General features: G+C 43.5%; 1 protein-coding gene across 5 annotated transcripts in view; it reads right to left on the bottom strand.

The window, feature by feature from the left end:
- The window catches only part of SYN3 (synapsin III), a 256,004-nt gene that overhangs the window by 140,307 nt on the left and 95,918 nt on the right, over positions 1-19,779 (bottom strand). For all 5 annotated transcript variants that reach the window (XR_009741803.1, XM_061445081.1, XM_061445079.1 and 2 more), the window contains one exon: positions 12,248-12,339. Coding sequence is in view for 4 of the 5 variants with exons in the window: in XM_061445081.1 (XP_061301065.1) it covers positions 12,248-12,339 (92 nt within the window). In the remaining variant the exon portion in view is untranslated. The remainder of the gene's footprint in view (positions 1-12,247; positions 12,340-19,779) is intronic.

The raw sequence follows: 19,779 nt of genomic DNA, 5'->3' as shown, positions 1-19,779 counted from the left end.
AAATTCACTGGTGGGGGGATTCTCTTTTCTTTCTAAAAGCGTGGCCATATTTGGCAAGCTCATTGCAATGTGCGACGCAGATGAGGGAGCAAGTTTATTTCCTGATGATTGAACTGGATATTGAAGCAATGCCCGGTGGGTGGGAAGATCATAAGGGATTTCAAAAAGCTATTGTACACATCCATACATTGACACACATTACCCCTTTAGTCAGTTTACTACATACGCAGCACATCCCAGGCTCTCACGGCTGTGAGTCAACAAGTAAAGGGCAGGCATGGTAATGTAATTAATCAAATGAGCAGAGTCCCTCATCCAGTGCTGTGACTCAGGGCATGGACTTCCAGAATATTATTTAGTGAGACTAGAGCTGGGACTCCTATGGTTCCACAGCAGCAAACACACAGAAAAGCAAGGTCCTTTTCTAGCTAAGCCAACAGGCGATGGATTGGCTTTCAAACAGCCAGATTTCATTCCTTGCTGATGCTGTGTCTTTGGAGCCATTCAGGAATCTCTGGGAACAGCAGCTGGAAAAGAAACTGTTCCCAAAATGGAGCTCAACAGTTCGTTCTTGAAGGCATGGAGGGGGCTTTTCCACTGAAACAGGGGATTATTTTATACTTTAATGGAGGTTGCATCAAGGACATCGGAAAAATTTCCATACTGTATGAAAGTTTTTCACAGAAATGAGCTCTGTAACCAGGTCCCATTACCTCACTACCCTCGAACATTTTCCTTACTAAGAGACTATAATTTCTATCCTTTGGATGTATGATCTGGAAATACTTTGGGTTTATAGCCCCTATTTATATTTCCATCATTCTGGCAGGGAAATCTGAGATGGTGACTCTGGAACAGATTGTGGCAACAAACACTGTGTACAAGATCCAGTGACAGCTTTGTTGGTTTACAGCTGTTCATTTCGGGTTTTGGCCTTGGACTTTTGTTATCGCCAGAGACATGGTGAGGAGCATGCTCTGCTTTTGTGATGCAAGAGGCCAAGCTTCGGAAATGTTGTGATTCCCTCCCATGGAGAATTTTTAAACCCAGGCATGTTCCCTAATGTACTTGGCACCAAAGTTGGTGCTTTCCTCCAGCAACGAAATGCATAATGAGCATTGGGAGGGCTGTGCTATCACTGTGCAGTTGATTTATGGATCTCCCTGATGTCAATGGGGGTGAAGAGAATGGTGCACCCCTGCTGAGAAACAGCAAGTGAATGAAAATCTTGGATAGCTTGACTGGCTCCATTCTGCTGGATTTGCCATGCAGAAAGTACCCCAGAGGCAGGCACAGGTCCTCGGGAATCAGCTTCCTAGGACTAGGACTTGGTATGTACACTGAGTTACTAAAGAGTGGTAGTGCCCGGTGGGCAGGAGCTTCAGGCATGTCCCTCCTTCATCCAGCTTTCTAAGTGTAAAAAGAAGAAAATGATCCCAAGTCTTTCACCAGGTTTGACTTAGGTAACAGCACTTACTGGGGCTGCAGGGTAATGGTTCAGACCATTGTCCCAGTCTCCCCAGAAGAAGCAGCAGTATTTGCCCTTGAACATTTCCCCAAATACCTCACTGTGGGGACGTGGTGCTGTGGTGGGGAGGAAGCAAATGCAAATGATCATGGCCAGCTCTGGGGTGGCAGGGAGTACACACAGCAGCTGAGAAATTGCCTTCAATGGCTTTGCTTCTGCCAGCCAAAGGCTTAGGGAAAAAAGCTCGTCTGTACATATCCTGGCAAAGGAAGAGTTTTTCAACTTAGAAGATGGACACAAGAATACAGAATTGATGTAGAAAAGCCTATTCTCAAACTCTGCATCATGTAGGAAGGCAGAGCCCTCTCTCATGCAGACGATGAGGAGTGAATCTCTAAAGGGAAGGTGGACACTGAATCCCTGTTTTGAGCCGTGGGACAATAAAGATGTTCCCATGGATACTGAGAACAAGGCGGAGGAGTGCAGGGCCTGGAACTAGCTGGGAATAAACATCAGCTGGAGAGCCCTGGAGTCTGTGAGAGGTCTGTAACAGAGACACAGAGACCTGTGGCAATATGTGAGAAAAACGGTTAGGAAGGATAGCAGGTAGTAAAAGGGAAATGAATAGTCAGGGTAGGAATGGCAGTATGAAAACTGAATAACTGGGCATACCAGTGATCTGGGGAGAAAAGTGTTCAATTACTTCACACAAGAATTCTTGCTTTTTTTGGTAGGCCGTTACTTTTGCAAGCTCTTGCTCATTCTCAGAATGTAAAGCTTAAGCTAATATAGCAAGCTTTGGATTTGGAATAGCGAGTAGCATAACTGTTTTCTTTGCTATTTCAACCCAACCCAATAACATCTCCCATGTCAGGAGCCTGAAATCCTTGGCAGACAGGTTAGGCAGAAGTCCCACATTTGAAACAGTTGCCAAAACTTTTTTGTGAGCCAAATTCAGTAGCACCTACTGTGCTGAGGTCCTTAGCACCCAAGTCCAGCAGGCATAGGATGGCTATGGCAGGAGCACGTACCTTTCCTCTTCGCTAGATCTGTCAAGCCAGTGGTTGGATGACCATGAGTAGTCTTGAGTACAAATGTACCTAGACTCCTGCTAAAGCCAGGTCATGGAAATGGGTTTAGTCACATAAAGAATGCAGGAGAGCCCCTTTGAATCTCTAATGGACAGGAAGATGGGACAGGTAAGTGGAACTGAATGTAAAGCGCAGATTTAAAGCATGTGGCTAATAAGCTGTGCTCTGCCTGTGGGTGTGCTGCCCTTCCTGGGCTGTGTGGCAGACACCTACCTGAAGCTGTGAATCTTCCTTAGCATGATAGCCAGATGAATGAAGCTTCTAAGAGAAAGCTGGAGCCCATCTTTGGCCACAGCCCTTTTATAGAAGCTTTTTCTCAGACCCCAAGAGCTCAGTTCTCATTTAGAATTCGGCCCTGGCAAAATAAAGGCCACTGAAATGCACGTAACACATCCCCAGAGTGGCGTAGAGATTAAAGAATCCTTTGTTTAAAAAAATAATATCTGGGAGACTGGAAAATTTTCATTTTCAGATTGGAATAGCTGGTGAAATTTACTTTTCCTCTGGAATGGAAAGGAGCTTTCTTTTCAGCTTGTGTTGCCACTGCCATACACAGCATGAGCCTTTCAGCACTCCAAATAGTGTACAACCAGACAGGACCCCCTCCCCCTAGAGTGAAGCAGCCTCCCCCAGGTCCCTTTGCTTTTCTGCTTTTGCATTTGCTTTCTTCTCCCAGATGATAGCCAAGGCACATGGCAGCCCCCCAGCCTATCTCTCTCCCTGGCAATAGAGATAGGCCAGTGAGTCAGTCACCCCTGGGCAATGGTGAGTATCTGGCTAGGAAGCTGCTAGTGCTGCCAGTCCTGAGCCTGGACTCCGGTTCTGTGGGGCAAGATGCTTGCCTTCATTTAACTAACTCTTTCCCAACTTGTTCTAGTGCATTTTAGCAGTCTTTTTCTTTCCTGGCAGTAAAACTATACTTTAGAGATAAACCTAAGTATAAAGCCTGGATGCCAAATACCTCATAGGAAGAGGTCTGACTGCAGAACATGATTTCTTAGGTTGGACCCATCCACCCTTGAATTTGTGACAGTGTTAGCTGTCATGGAAATAGTTTTGTCAGAAATGACAAAAAAACTATATAAGAGATTCCTGATGTAAAATATAAAAATTAAACACGTCAGGAACTGCAGTAGCTATTCTGGTGCCCATATGTCTAACTTCTCTAATTATGAGAAGAGGATCAGCTCTGAAAAGATCATCAATAACATTTCTTTGCAGGAAGCAGGTCCCCAGTGTGCTTTGGGATAGAGAAGATGATGACAGCAAAACCTCCTGGGGGGTTTCATGCTTTATACTTCTATGTATAATCCATAACTCTGCCTTTCTTCCTGGTCCTTTAGCTTTTCTTAAGCACAGAGAGATTTACGGACATGAAGAAAGAACACACAACAATAGCTTATGTTGCCAAAATACATTCTAATGATCCCTTCCACCGTGAATAATCAACTGTAGCCAAAGGGCAGACCTGCTTTATACTTTAGTACCATGATGGGTTTAGGCAGCTTTTCGCCTGTGCTGTAAGATGGGCTCTCCTGCTCTCTTCCTGAAAGAGTGCCAGTCTTACAAGACACTTCATCCTTTACATCAATAGAAAAAGATCTTCCTTGAGCACTGAAGATGCACATCTTCACTTCAGGTTCTGCCTAACCACCATTATTCAAGGAGTTTTTTAGTTCAGTTTTCTGACACTTCCCAGTGATCAGCACATTTTGAATAAGTTCTCTTCTAAAGCCTTTCCTATCTGCTTAGCACAGCACGGACAGGGAGAAAAATGAATAATTAAACAATATGATACAAGCTTTGCATTACTGGCAATTGATGAAGCCTTCAGGCAAGATTCTGAGACACAACCCCAAGCTGTAAGTGGCTGCAACTACCTGGGAAGTTCAATAATCCTTCCAGCTATGCAGCGCCTCCAATGCCCGAGAGCTAATAGAAAATGGCATATACAAATAGGAACACGTTCCTTTTGTCCTTTGCTTGGGTGTTATTAATATTTCTATTACATTACTGACAATATGAAATCTATGACATTTTCACTTATCACGATGTTAAATTTAATGTTATGTTGGATGCCATAGCAAAATGGGATATTTGTTAAGAAAAAAATCTCATTTCAGTCAAAACCTCCTGTCAGATTTTTCCAGAGAAAGAAGTAAACATGCTGAAGTTATTCAAAGAAGAATGAATGTCGTTATTTATATGAATAAGGTAACACAGAGCTGGTTTTAGAGAAAAAAGGAATCAACATAGAATAAAGAATGACCTCTCTTGACCAGGCAGGAGGAGAGGAGCACAGAGTATTTTGGGATGCTGTAAAAGCTGGGTTAAAACCCCAGGGTGGGGGGGAGATCAGTTTTGCAAAAGCAGCAGGAACCAGGAATCATGGTTGCAGCAGAACCAGTACCACTATAAGCAGACGAGGACACCCTGGAAGATGCCCTCATTTGCTTCTCAGCCACAGGCCAATGATCAATGAGCCATAAAATTGCATGTCACACACTCTCTGATCTGTACCATGGCAGTTTCCTAAGTCTGCCATATATGTTACTTGTAAACTGGTCGGCCTTCACAGGGAGAAGCATGTGGACTCAGATAATGCCTCAAGTAGTACCAACCACACCTGCCACCAGCGGCTTGCTTTCAGAATGCTTGTGACACGAAGCTTTTACAGAAGGTGATCCAAATACTTCCCAACATCATAGAATAAAGCCATAGAGTAATTTAGGTCAGACAGGACTTTTGGAAATCATCTGGCCTGTTTGCTCATGTCAGGGCTAACTTTAAAGTGACATTAGGTAGATCAGCGACTTGTCCCAGCCAAAGTTTGAATACCCCAAAGGATGAAGTTCCCCTAGCATCTCTGGGTGCTTGTTCCAGTATTTGACCACCCTCACGGTGGAATATTTTTTATTTCTTAATTAGAATTTCACCTGCTGCAACTTGTCTGTTTGTTTGTTTGTTTGTTTTTTATTTCCTTCCACTGCACACCTTCAACAAGAGTACAGCTCTGTACCCTCCTCTTAGTTGCCTGATGACTGCAGATGGATCCCCCTCAACCTCCTCTTACAGACTGAACAAAACCATTTCTCAGTCTCTCCTTGGGTGTCTTCAGACCAATTCAGTGAGTTTGGTGGCCTTTCACTCAGCTCGTTCCAGTCTGTCAGTGTCTTTTTTGTACTAGGCAGCTCAGAGCGGCACTCAGTACTCGAGATGTGAGTAGTGTCTCGTTAGCTACATGCTTGCTAAGAACTTGCAGTGAGCCACAGGGCTTCTTCCCCTCCAGGTCCTTTTGTGAAGAGCTGTTTTCTCTCCAGCTGCCCCCCAGCAATACTGGGGTTATTCCTCCTTCACCACAAGACTCTGCAATTGTCCTTATTGAACTCCATGAGGTTCCTGTTGGACCATTTCCCCAGTTGTTGAGGCAGTTCTGCCCTCTGGCATACCTATCGCTCTCCACCCTCCACCTTGTTGCCACCCACAATCTTGTCGAGGCTGCACTCTGTCTCACTATCAATCAGGTCATTGACGAAGATCTACCTCAACCAGTACAATGCAGGTGCAGCAGGACTTGGCCCTTCATTTCTCTGTTAGCCAGTCCCTGGAAGAAGCCTTAGTAAAAAAACATCTATAAAGGGGACAAATTAAAGCAGGATTGAGGAAAAGAAAATAAAGCTGATCAAGACTGAAACAATCTACATCAGTCTTTAATCATTCTTGCATTCAGCCCAGGATTAACTAATTAATAAGTACTCTAGTCCCTGGAAGCACATTTCTTATTGGAAAGAATTACTGTAAATGTGAAAGGGGCCAGGGAGTAGCTTAGTCTCTGAGATGCTCCCCACTCAGGTCTGCCCAGAGTGACTTTTGCTTTCTGGCAGCTGCCTGCAAGCCAAATGTTTTCCCAGTAACTGTCAGCATCCTGCCTGCACGTCGGCTGGGCGCCAGCTGCTGGGGAGGTGAAGGGGGACATTATTCATCTGGGAGATCTGTCAACCCCGAAGGGAGAAGCAGGTCTCCAAGCAGATGTTTAGCAGCAGGAGCTGAGGTGGAAGCAACTGAGAATAAATTCCTAAATAAGCCCACTCCAACTTCTCTTTTTTTAGCTCCTGCTTAAAAAATGAAAGAAAAACAGGTCTGGGAAAGGCAGGTGAGGAGGGGGAAGAATATTAATGAGGGGTGATTGTAAATCATCCCTCTTGTGGAAACAACTTCTTGGTTTATAACTGTTTACTCAAGGTGATATATTGCTTTATGTGTGACTGCAACTTGCCCAGGTATATCCTATTTGACACCTTGTCCCAGCCCATTGTCTCTGCAAGGTATTTCAATAAGGGAAGTGGTCATTTGGCATGTTGGTGTTTTGCTTAAAGAGCACTTCTGAAAACTTACTCGCTGTTATACATACTTCTGCGATACATGTACAGATTGTCATGCCATCCATACAAAAATATTGCCCAAATGTTGCTCAATGTTAAATATATAGCACATATTGTACTGTACCATGTGGCACATACTGTGAATTTTGGGAAAACCAGGCACTCAACATATTTTTCCATCTGGCTTCAAGAAACCCAAACTCTCCCAATCAGTTTCTCCCTTTTTTTCTCCCATCTGCATCTTTGCAGAAATTTTCAGAATTTTAGGTTGGAAGCAACAAAAAAATAGAAAAAGATATTCTAAAAAATCAGACCAATTAGATCAACAGTTAAATTAAAAGATAGGTACTATGTGGAGCCTAAGGTTCCTCTTTGACACAAGCTTCCTGGAAGATGAGAAGCTGGAAAGTGGCCTAATTCTTACCAATATGTCCTATACCACTGTTCAGGGACAGTAGCTACTCCCATGACATCCCTGGTTATTCTTCCTATATAGGAACTGCAAGAAACCACTAATTCTCTTGAATGAATAGCCCTCGAGTGACAAGAAAACATCCATCTCCTAGCAATGTGCAGCTACTGTGCGATGAAAACCCATACGCCTCTTTCAGGGAGCAGCTTGTCGATGGCCCTGTGGGGTGGGTGAACCTTCTGGGAAAGGAAAAGGTGCAGTGGGCAAAGGACAGTGTCCTCACTGGACTTTAAAGAGTCTTGCATCCTGGAGCAGGCAGACCTTTTTTAGCCAGGGTACACATCTGCTGGGGTCTGGAAGCTCTGAATAGGAGGAAAACACCTGCTACTGGGCTGGCCAGTTTCTTCCGTCTTCCTCCCATATAGAAGGATTTGCTTCCTCATGTTGTGATTGTACTACAGCTTGCAGTGCAAAAATATGCTCTGGGAAAAAAAGCACTCTCAGGTCCTAGTCTATTCGGGACGGCGATTCAACAGGCTACTGTCCTGTTATCAAAGTACAGAAGCACTGAATCAGCTGGAACCAACGGGAAAGTCAGTGTTAATTAAAGGAATGAATCGGCTTGTATAGAGGAATTAGAGCATTCACTGACTTTAGCACAGCTGTGAGTGACAAAGCCATATCTTCCAGGCGGAACTGGGTGACATATGCACCTTCTTATACAGATAGGCCAAATTCAGGCAAGGCCTATAGGACTAAACACCAGTTTATAAACTGGAATATATCCTGCCCCACAGCAAGGCTTTGTCCTCAGTGCTCAGCTCCTGCCAGAGCCATTGCTCCATGCAGGGTCCTCCCCATTTCAGACCCTGGGCACCTCATGGTCTATCAGGTATTGTCTGTACTGTGGCATATGTGAGCCTGCATAAGCACACTCTACGTGGTACAGCCACCACTGTGGTAGGTCGCATGCAGACACACAAAAATGTGCTTTCTCCCCTAGATGATCAGCCCCAATGGCAAAAGAACCAGCTCCATGGGGAGACAGGAGATGAGAGCAGTCTGGTGCATGATTAATTCATATCCTTAAAAGTCTGAAATGCTCCCAAAGACATTAGTATTCCCCATGTAAAAAAGCTGTCCAGATTTTCAACATATCCCTGTCTTATTCCCACATCTACTGGAATTAATAGCTGAAGGCTTGTAAAGCCCAAAAGGCAAACACAGGACTGCATTTAATCTAACACAGAGGCTGAGATCATAGTTTGGGAGTCTAAGTGTTGTTGTCAGAAGCAGAGACGGCCCAAACTCTCGTTTATACTAAGACACTTTTATAATATCCTGAAAGCATAAATGCACCTCAGAGTGGGTGCTGTGCCAGCACTGACAGCCTCTTTGCACTGTGGAAACACTGTAGGAAGGGCCCTACAGAGAAATGAAGACAAGTGGAAATGAAAATCCTATTCCTTATGTCTAATCCCAGTAGAGGTGACACAGCCCAAGAGCTTTCTATGGTAAATTAGACTCCAGACAGTTCACTCTGTCTGTGTGTATAGACCTGTGCAAAAGGAAGTTGTGCATGCACTGGAAGGAGGAGGAAGAATCCACCCAAGTGTTTTAAAAGCAGGCATAAGCCCATGCTTTTTTTTTCACACTGCTTAGTAGTCCAGCCATCGCACCTAGAAATTACTCCATGGCCAGTTCTTTTTCTTCTATCTCTGAAGAAAGTGTATTGAATGGGCTGATGGAGCCATCACACCATGGTCGGACTGGAGCTGAAAAAACACATGCAGCTTGTTTTAGATTTGTTAGATGATGGTCTTTCTCTCCAGTAGCACTTGGAGAGAAGTTTGATAGCTTGCTTGAAGCTACTTGTTTCAACATAGACAGTCTAATAGTCATGGAGATCCGTATACTTCCAGTTCCTTGTTCTCTTTAATTCTCTCTAATTGACAACAATGCTTCTAAAGCTCATTTTAATATATTTTTTTCTTAAATTTGCCTGAGGCAAGCCTAGGGCTTCAAGGACCATTATACTTTCTTATTAGGGGATTTATCTCCCAGGTAAAAGAACCACAATTCCTTCCTGGTCATGTTCAAGTCAAAAAAGAGTGCCTGAGCTCCAAGGTGTCAGAAAGGATCAAGGGATTAGCAAAGAAAAAGCTTTGAATTAAATGTGCAAGAGGATGTCCCCATTTTGAAGAAACATCTAGAAGAACTGCTGCAAAATGACAGAATTTAATAGGCTAATAGATTGTTAGATAGTTTATCAGTTAGCATAATTTCAAACTGGAGAGAATAGCCCCATGGTTGCTTTATTATTATTGTTTCTGTTGCTCTTGTTATAAACATTTTTTATTTTATTGACTTAAAATTTACAGGTCTGCAGTACATTCACTGGTTTTGACTACGCCAAGAGTCACTCTCTGTTGCCTTTCCTTTGAAGAATATGAAGAAGGCACGGTTCCTGCAGGGGGGAATCCCAAATGTGCCTGTAAGCAAGATGTCATATTTCCTTCCTGTAACTTGTCAGTGGGATTTCCAAGGGCTTTGAGTATTCAAAAACCATAATGAGTGTTATATCTCACTGTCTAGAAACACTCTGACTTGTGACTGTTTTGCTTGATAATTAGCAGAGGTCTAATAAGTGATGGAAAAAGATGTCATCAGCAGCAGGGTTGGTGCACAAATGTCAGTTGAAGGTGGCCTGTGTGACGTCTCCCTGCAGCTGGGCATCCTGAGGGGTGTCTGTGGTCAGGCAGGACAAATCCGTGGGGATGGGAAACTTGGAATGAGAAGCAAGCTGCACCCATGAGGGTGGGTGAAGGGCCTCCACACAGCTCAGTAATTCCCCTTTGAAAGTGAAGAAGAGTTTTTATTTCTATAGGTTCTAGGAATGGCTGTGGAAGTTGCTTAGCTTGAGCTCTTAACCCCTCTGAGCTGGGCAGGACAGGGGCACAGTGGCACAGGCTGTAAACAAATGGCTAGTGCTTGTAAGGTCTTTTAAGAAACCATGGACAACACATACCATATAAATTGGGTATAGAGACAAGCATATATTTACCAAATCCATTTCCCACCACACAAATGCATGTGTCCTTAAGCATGCATACACGGCCCCAAAAACCCTGAACTAATGCCATTCATAAAGACATGCATTTTCAAATATAAATACCCACGCAAAAAGGCTAGCTGTGATACCTGTGTATTTACTGTGAGCAGAAGCATGAACACCATGTCCCAGACACTCTTGTGAAATAAATTTTGTCTTCAGTTTCAGTTTAATAGCTCAAGATCTTTCTGCCAGATGTATGAATGGCTTTGGGAGGAAAGATGTATGAATGGCTTTGGGAGGCAAGGGAGGGAAAATGAAGATGTGATCAACCTAGGAAATGGTTTTCGGAAACCTTCCAGCATCGTGAGCAAGCGAATACAAGAGCACATTAGCATGGCGCACTGTCTGATGGATGCACCAGAGGCTGGTTCATGGGACATACGCTTTGTTTCACTGAGAAGCAGACATCTGTGGGACGAGAAAAAGCAAATGGATGTAACAGACTCAACCTGACAAAATTTTAGCAGAAGCTTGTGAAATTGCACTTAAGAATGAATGGAGATTAAGAGCCGTCAAGACCTGAAATAAATTGATGGACCACAGTCATAGCTAATTGACAGTGACAAGTGTTGCTTTGCACTGTTTGGACTGGAAATGACATCTTGAAAAATTAAACTGAGGCCAGCACACTCAGAATCACTGTTTTTCAGCTGCTCTAATAATCTCTTTCAAAAGTATCCCTGCATGCTATATTATGTGTCTATAGCTTTACTTCTGAACTAGAAGCTAACAGACAAAAGCATTGACTAAATGTGTGAACAATATTAAATTTGGAGATGCTGTATACACCAAAAAGCACAAAAGATTTGTACAAAAAAAGTAGGGAGGCTAGAAAGATGGATTGGGAATTTCAATGAGATTTCAACATGAGCACAGAAAAGCTGTTGTTATCAAAGATGAAATGTAGAGTTAGAAGTTGTAATGACAGAAACTCATTAAGATGTAGGCCTGGGAATAAAAGGGTGAGAGGTAATATCAGGGCTATGTAAACAGAGGCATTTTACCATCATACACAGATGTAACAGCTCATACTGCTCTTTATATAGTACCAGTAATAATGCATCTAACGTTAACTCCAAATTGCAGGCACCCTGGTGTTAGAATGGAGTCAAGCACTGTTTTTGGAAAGTGAATAGGGTGCACGACTGGGGAAGCATTGCTCAGGAAAAGTCTGTTTGCAATGACTGCAATTATGAAATAATGCTAGTGGGGTCAGAAATCCCCATCAGATATATGGTATAACCTCTGAGATATATCACAGTGCAAGTCTAGGGCTTTGGGAGTCTCTGACAAAAAAAAAAAAGGTGGTATTTCAGGAGCAAATCAGGCTGCAAAGATCAGGATACTCAAAAGGCTTTGTGGATACTGCAAGGGTAATCCACTGGGATCAGGACTAATATTACTAACACAGGTAGGATAATGAATGCAAGCCACTGTTTACAATGAGGGTTAGCTGACACAGGAGAGAAAAATCAAGGGAAAGGAAGATTCATTGTCCCTTTTACTGGGAGGCCTGAGGCTAAAAAGAACCCAAAAAGGAGGCATTTGTAGTTGCCTGAAGGGTCTAGACTGGAAACAATGACTGTATGGCATAATGTGCATCTGAGACCTTATACAAAACCATCAGCCAGGTCAGTCTTTCCATTGCTTCCAGGAAACCTTGAAGTCCTCAGGACTGTGCTGCCCTAGTTCAGGTACCAATCAGACCCTGAAGTCATCCTGCTTGCCCCAACATTGCTCCAGCAATCCTGATTTTCAAGACAAGCTGGTGTTCCTCACCTTACCACCTTGGTGCCGTTCCTCAAGACCTGCATGTCCACCATGCAGCCGCCTGTGACATAAGCAGCCAGGTTCAGCTCGGAGAACTCAGCCTAGAGCAGAGCAAAAGGACAGAGTGTTACTCGAGGGCACAAACACACAGACACAGACATAGAATTGTCTTTGGCTGGAATGCGCCTTTCCTTATTTTCCTTTCCTTTTTTTTCTGCGAGGCAATGGGAGATCCAATTACAGCTGATTTGCCCTGGAGAGACTGCAGAAGTATTTATGGCTCCCACTCTTGGGGTGTACAAGTATAAAGGATTAGGCTTATTGCAGTAGTAAGTACTGCAGGAATTAAGAATGAGCAAGCTGAAAAACGCATACAGGAAAGAATAATAATAATAATAAAAGAAGTAAGGTCATTTGAATTCAAATTCCAAGTTTCCACTTGGAAACATCAGTTTTAGAATTATGTCTGAGTTGGCTGTCATGCCACTGGCCAGCTATAAACCTAATACAAAAGATTTAAACCTAAATAGCTAAATAGCTGAAAAGCCTCATTAAGCGGCAGGAAGGTGATAAGCACAGAAACCCACCTGATCTGGTTTATTTATTAAGATTTTAACTATCAGAGGGTTAGCAAAGCTGGGAAGACTATTAACAGTACTGCTCGATTATTCAAACATTTTATATTTTCAAAGAGGTGTGATTTATATGGCTGGAAATGTTGGCCAGGAATATTTAAGCTACGGGGAGCAAAAGGCAATGTATGTGAGGGCGATTATGACTGCAGTAGGTGTCAGTGAAGGTTAAGGCACAAATCAGAATGATTAACTTGGGCCAGAGGTGTGATAATCCTCCTGCATGGCCACAGGCTCTGCTGCCCCTCAGAAGTGCCAGCAAGACTCAGTGGTCTCAGTTCACTCTCTGTAGGAGGAGAATGCCAGGATTAGCTGATCAGTGCTCATCTTGGTCTCTAAATCCTGATTCTGTTCTTTATGAGCAAATGAGTAGACCTTAAACTAGAATAGTTTCTTATTGTGACATGCAAGTTGTCCCTTTCCGGCTTGATGCAAACATACCTGTATAGGTTCAGAATCCTATATTAAATTAGTGCCTCTGTATACAAATACAACTCATCAGGTTTTCTTTTTTTTTTTTTTTTTTGAGACAGAAAATTTGGTTTTCTCCCTTTAAACAGCTTTTTTTTTCCCTTTTCCTGTTGTGTTTCTTTCAGACTTAGTATGATAGAGACTAGGCAGCTGTAAACTCCTCTTCTAACCATTGCCCATGTAATACCATAGCACATAGATGTTGCTGCTAATGCTTGTAATTTTATTGAGATCCTTGTACTATTTAATGTTCTTTTGATACTTCTACTAGCTGGAACCAAAAGATAGTGCCAGGAATAACTTTTATACAGACACTCCCCCCAAACTGAAAAAAGTATGTTTTGTCCTCATGAACGCATGGAAAAAACTTGCCAGTGGAGAACCAGTACACCTGTAAATGCTCAGAGGCCAGACGACAAATGAAGAAATCACTTCCAACTTTCCTTTTTTTTTTTCAAATCCACCTAATTTTAAAGCAATGACTGTAGACTGGTGACCCAATGATGTAATGAGATTTCATGTCTGTGGCCCTGTATAAACTTTTCAAAGCAACACCCTTACATGATCTTACATCACTGTAACTCCCAATTACAATGAAAGGAGGGGGAAAATTCCTGTTGCCAGGAAATAAATCCTGCTTCAAGGACACACGCACACACACACACACAGACACACACGCATATGAACAGAGGGAATGACAGTTGTTCAGGTGACTGGCTGGGCTTTCTTATGAGATTGCCCAGTGTTGTCTTGGCCACAGCCATACTTCCTCAGTGATCATATTGGATAAGACATAAGAAAATATGTCCCTCTACAGGGCACCTGCATTTTATATATTTAAAAAATCTCAATGGAGGTAGGGAGGGGGGAGTCCTCCTTGATGAATTTCAGCCAAGAGCGGATGGTCTGTGTACCATCAGTGAGCTCCCTAGTGGGTCAAGGCAAACTTGCCAGCTTACACATCGGCTCAAGAGGCTCTATGGACTGGGGAGATGAAACGGCAGTTTTCCTGCATCTGTATCTGCATATGCCTCAGATGCCTCAGAGATGTCCCACTCTGAAGGCAGAGGCTTACTGAGCTGCATCTTCAGCTTCTGAAGCCGAGGGACGCAATCATTTGATGTGAACACCAGAGCAAGAAGAAAAATTTTAGGTCTGTGTTTTCATGTTTTTATGTTTTCATTCTGTAACTTTTTTCCACTGGGATTTTGCACTAAAAAGCTTAGCACTTTGCTTTGCTGGGGGTAGAAATAGTCAATCTTCATTTGATGGCTGGTACTTATGATCTAAGTAAGTTGGTCTGACAGGCATTGCCCCGAGTCAGACCAAACAAAAATGTGTTCAGACACCTAATGTCCAACAGGCCTGGGAATCCCCCGAGATGGTAAGTACTTCATACCAAACTGCCAGGACCAATTTCAGGCCTGCTAATGTCAAGAACCAAAAGAAAAGGAGAAATCCCCTTTGGCAACCATTGTCCAGGGGACCCTGACAAGAAGGGAGGAGAGAAGAGATGGTCTGGGGAACTCAACTACCTTGCCCTCAAAATATCCAGATATACCATCACAGCTGAGGGACAGTCTTAATCTTTTCATGACATTTGCTCATTCTTTAAGGTACCAAGTTAAGGGCTGCTGCTGCTTTCATGTAGCTGCTTTGTCCCACCCCACAGGCCGCTGCTAGCTGGCGTTTAGAAGAAGACTGAAAACTTCAGTCAGCAGAAATTGCTTCCTGTTGATTTTCCAGTGCTCCCTGTATTTTTAACTTTGTGGGTTTTGTAGCCTGATGACTTCCCTTGGCTGGGATTTCAAGTCTGAGATCATCTCCAGCCTGAGTTTACCTTGCAGACAAAGAGGTCTTTGAAAGCCGTCCGTGCAGATAGAGTGACAGGTAACTATGCAGAACACAGGAGACCCTGGAGCCCTGTGGTCTTGCAGAGTCATTTGTATTAGGACTCATCAAATAGAAGGAGGCATTATATTAGCCTGATGGTGTTTTATACTTGCTTTGCAATGGTGCCAGTGTCTGCAAAAACATTCAGGGGAAGACTGAACCATGTGTGACAAACGTGACACAATCTGTCTTGAATAATAACGTAATATGGACTGTGGGAATAGAAGTATTGCATACTTCTATGAGGCCCAGACCTGGAGGATGCCCACAGATATTCTTAGGACAGTTCTGTTAATGCCTATTTCAGGTATCCAGACTCAGAAATCTCTCCAGATCAATTGAACTAAAGCTTAAGCTATTTTCATTTTCTCCCATCAGTGTTCTCTAGGTGCTGGAGATCTTTTTGGTGAGCTATTTTAGAGTTTGCTGATAATAAAACAGGGAGGATTTTGTCTTTCTAAATTGTGTAATATTAGAAACACCTGGCTTGGTAGCTATACTTATTAATGACTTGTGGGAAGCATGTGTTCAAGGTGGATTTTTAGCACTTTTCATAGAATAACAGAAAGTTGTGCTGGAAAGACCTCAAGACATAACATAACTTTCTCTCATTCCTGAGTCAGGATCAGGTCTACCTCTGCCATTGTGTGCAGATACTACACGGTCTTCTTGCATCTTCCATAGGTGAGGAACCTCCTTAGGCGATCTGTGCCTTAACAACCTTGGAAAGTTTTCCCAATATCCAGCCTAAATCTCTCCCCTTACATTTTAAGACTGTATATTTTTTTTTTGTCCATTACTTTCTCTTGCAGAACCTGAAAGCTAACCCTTCCCTCTTCCTTTCTTTTTTCCCCAGACAAAACCAGCCTCACTCCCGGAGCATTTTCATGTAGGTGATGTTTTTCAGCACATCGATTAATGTTGTTGCTGTCACCGGGATCCTTTCTGACAGGCCTGCAACTTCCTTGAGTTGCAATGGTCCAAACTCCCCCTGATCCTTCAGCAGAGACCTAGACACTGTTGAGTAAGAAGGCCACTCACCTTACATAAAATACTGCTGTCCATATGTTCCAGCATGGATTTGTCATATGTGCAGTGAAGTGACTGGTTTTTAGCTCAGATTCTGTTTGAGATCCACAGCAATCCTTGCGTTGCTTTGTCTCAGCTACTGACTTGCCTTCCGTTTCCTGTCTTGTGAATCTGCCATTGATGATTGATGCATAAAAGGGGGAGATTTGTCAACATCTATAAAAACTTAATAGGAGGTAGTAAAGAAGATGGCGCCATATTCTTTCCAGTGGTGCCCAGGGAAAAGAGAAGGGGAAATGGGCACAAAATGAGAAACACTACATTCCACTTAAAAACAAGAAAACTCCCTTTCTATTGCAATGATTGTCAAACACTGGAACAAGTTGCCTGGAGAGGCTGTGGAGTCTGCAGCCCTGGAGACCATGAAACTTTTATTAGCCATGGTCTTGGGAAGCCTGCTTTATGTGTCCTTGCTCAGGGCAAGATATCGGACTATGAGATATCCAGATGTGCCTCTCAGCCTCAATCATCCTGTGATAAGTTTGGTATCTGGCAGATGTCCTTAATAAACTTCTCCCTGCATGTCAAAGGGGAAGCCCAGGAAAGCATTCCATTTTGCCGCTTGAGCAGATGCTGAGGGCCAGTTCATCTTCATTGTGGCAGAGGAATGCAGAAGTAGGGATACAAGACAGGTTTTCAGATTTATGTTTTGGGGTCATGGTGGCTGATTTATATATTTTTTAAAGCAAGCAGGCTTGTCCATGCAGTGACGACCACATTGGGGTTTTTTTAGCTACTGAATTTTCTAAACCCTCCTCCGTACATAATTAGCTAAAAGCTGCTCTGGCTAGTTATTGCTTAGAAGGGAGACACAAGGCTGTAAACTTCTGTGTGAATATTTTCATTTATATATGCATTTGCATATATACTGCACATACACAGAAATAAGAGCGGGTTTTAGCACTACCAGGGAACCTTCGTGTTTTCCTCAGTGCAACATGCTATATGCTATAACACATACACTGGCTTTTGGGGCAATGCAGAGTACCCACATCAGGATCCCATCTGGTAGTTACTCCGACCAGCCCTTCTCACCTGCATGGACGTGGCAGAAGGTGGATTGACCTGTGGCATTGGAGCCACAAAGCTTGCAGGACAGTGGGTCTTTTGTATGTCTGGAGCTCCCCAGTTTCCATGTATCCTTTCGTTTTTCCCTACCCACTGACTGTGCTCTGACCAAGGCTCTCCACTCTCCCAGTCTTGCTCCTGAAACTCCTCACCAACTCTCACTACATATCTGTTTTGATCCGCCTGCCCTGTGACACAAAACGCAGTCAGGATAACAGGCTGGTCCATGTCATGGCTTAAGCACTTGGAATGAGGAATTACTACTGTCTACTCAAATCACTTACATTCCTCGGTGGATTTTATGCCTTACATTTTAGTGGATCTTCCGATACGTACAAGGAAAGAAAGTCTTTGGCAGACACCAGACTGCATTCCGATAGCAGAGTTTCACTACAACCATCATAAGCATTTCAGGGGGGAAGTAAGCAATCCCTAAATCCTGCAGAGGCAGAAGGGTGAACAGATCAAATGGATGTGAACATGGGGGAGAGCTGGGGCTGCGCGGGCTTGGTGTGCACATGCATGCAGAATTAGAGATTACACACCCTCATTCCCTATGTCTCTTTCCTGAGACATCATCCCTTTGGGAGGCACCTTCCTCCCCACCCACCCGCAGTGCTGGGATTGCTCTCTGGGAGAAAAGCATGGAGAAGGTCCAACTGGGAAGGGGATGCTGCTGTTTGGCTCTAAGGAGAGTTTCTACAACTGCTCTTCATAAGTGCTGAAGATACGATGCATATTCTTAGGCTGCAGACAGTGCTGACACTGAAGGTCCACATACCTTCACCTGTGTGAGTGCCTTTTGGTGCATCAGCTCTGATGGTATTTGGAACTGTGTATTGAATTCTCTTTTCAGAAGTGGTGTGACTTTAGCAAAAGCACATTTCTAAATTTTTCATCCCAGAAAAAAATAGCTCAAAAGCATGAACTCTCCAAAAACCAATGGAAGGAAAAAAATCATAATAAAACAAGAAGATACTATGTATGTAAGAAATTATTTTTCAAGTCATTCTTGCTGCTTCTCCAGGTCTCTTTACTCATAGTTTCTGAATGCTCGTGTGTGGCAAAGCTATGAGAACTGCTGTTGCTGTTCTTGAACTGCTTTTTGGCTTTCACTTGAAAAAAAACAAACCAACCCCCAAGCCTAAACATATACTGAATAAAAAATATGCAGTTATTTGATGAGAGACTAATATTACCTCTCATCACACATGGGCCTATCAGACTCTGTCTTTTGAAAGGACCACTTTGTGCAGCCCATGAAAATACCTCTTTAGGACGGGAAGTACAACGGACTTGGAATTCATGATTTGTATTACAATTATCTTCTGCGAGCGCCAAGTACAACTTTTTTCCTGACAATGCTGCCAATGGAGTCATAATCTATACCACAAGACTTTTCCAGAAGAATGTACATAGGAGTTCACTGAATAATCATTCCATGAAAATAAACCAGGCAGCGGGAACAAGTGGATGAGCTGTGTGAGAAGAATGTGTATCAGGCAGACAGACGGACCCACCTCATCACAGCAGGAAATGGTGGGAAGGAGACGGGTGGACAAACAACAGGAATAAAAGTTTAGATGAACCTTTTGGCCTCATCACTCCCCCTGCACTTTTTCCACCCCCCTCCACCATCAATGAGTCAATGCCAGGAAAGATGTCTCTGCATATATTAAAATGTCTTTGGGAAATGTCTGAAGGAAAGGTACCCCAAAGGTGGCAGGCCCTGTCTAAGAGCTGCTGTTTGCTTTCCTTGCTAGGTCTGTGCTCTCCTCTCTCCCTTGGTTGGTCAACACAGTGCATAGGACTGGAAAAGCGCACCAGAGCCATAGGTCTAACCCCTTGCTACTGCAGGCACCCTATCACCAAACCCTTTTGGAAACCAGTATTTATTAAAAGCAGCCATGTCTTCTTCAGCTTGTTTTGGCAGGATAAACAAACCCAACTCTTTCAGCCTCCTCTCATAAATCAGGTCTCCATGGTCATCCCAGTGACCCTGCTCTGCACATACTGCTTTGTGGGCATCTTTCTCCCAGACAGACAGTGAGTGTCCACTCATCTGGCCACCACCCACAATGTCACAGTCTATTCGATGGGCCTGGATTGTCCAGGTCTCAGCCTCAGCTTTCTTGCCCTCTTCTGTTTGTACCTGGATGTGCTAGGGATACGCACCCATGTGGCGTCCACGTTATACATGTGGCACACCTAGTGCCCAAGGAGCCCCTCGCCTTGGGTATGTTATGATCTATATGGGAAACTGCAGAGTCATATGAAATCCTTAGATCATGCAAAGCTTAATTTTCTCTGGGACAGGGCAGATTGGGTGTGGAAAGCTGCTGAGTTACTACCAGTTGCCTCTGGTGATGAAAGGCATTTGACGGAGCA

The sequence above is a fragment of the Pezoporus flaviventris genome, unplaced genomic scaffold, assembly GCF_033815535.1.
Source record: "Pezoporus flaviventris isolate CSIRO_AGI_PZ_B2104156 unplaced genomic scaffold, CSIRO_AGI_Pfla_v1 ptg000002l, whole genome shotgun sequence".
Taxonomy (NCBI): domain Eukaryota; kingdom Metazoa; phylum Chordata; class Aves; order Psittaciformes; family Psittacidae; genus Pezoporus; species Pezoporus flaviventris.
The sequence above is the reverse complement of the archived record's forward strand: the minus strand, read 5'-3'. Positions and strand labels throughout refer to the sequence as shown.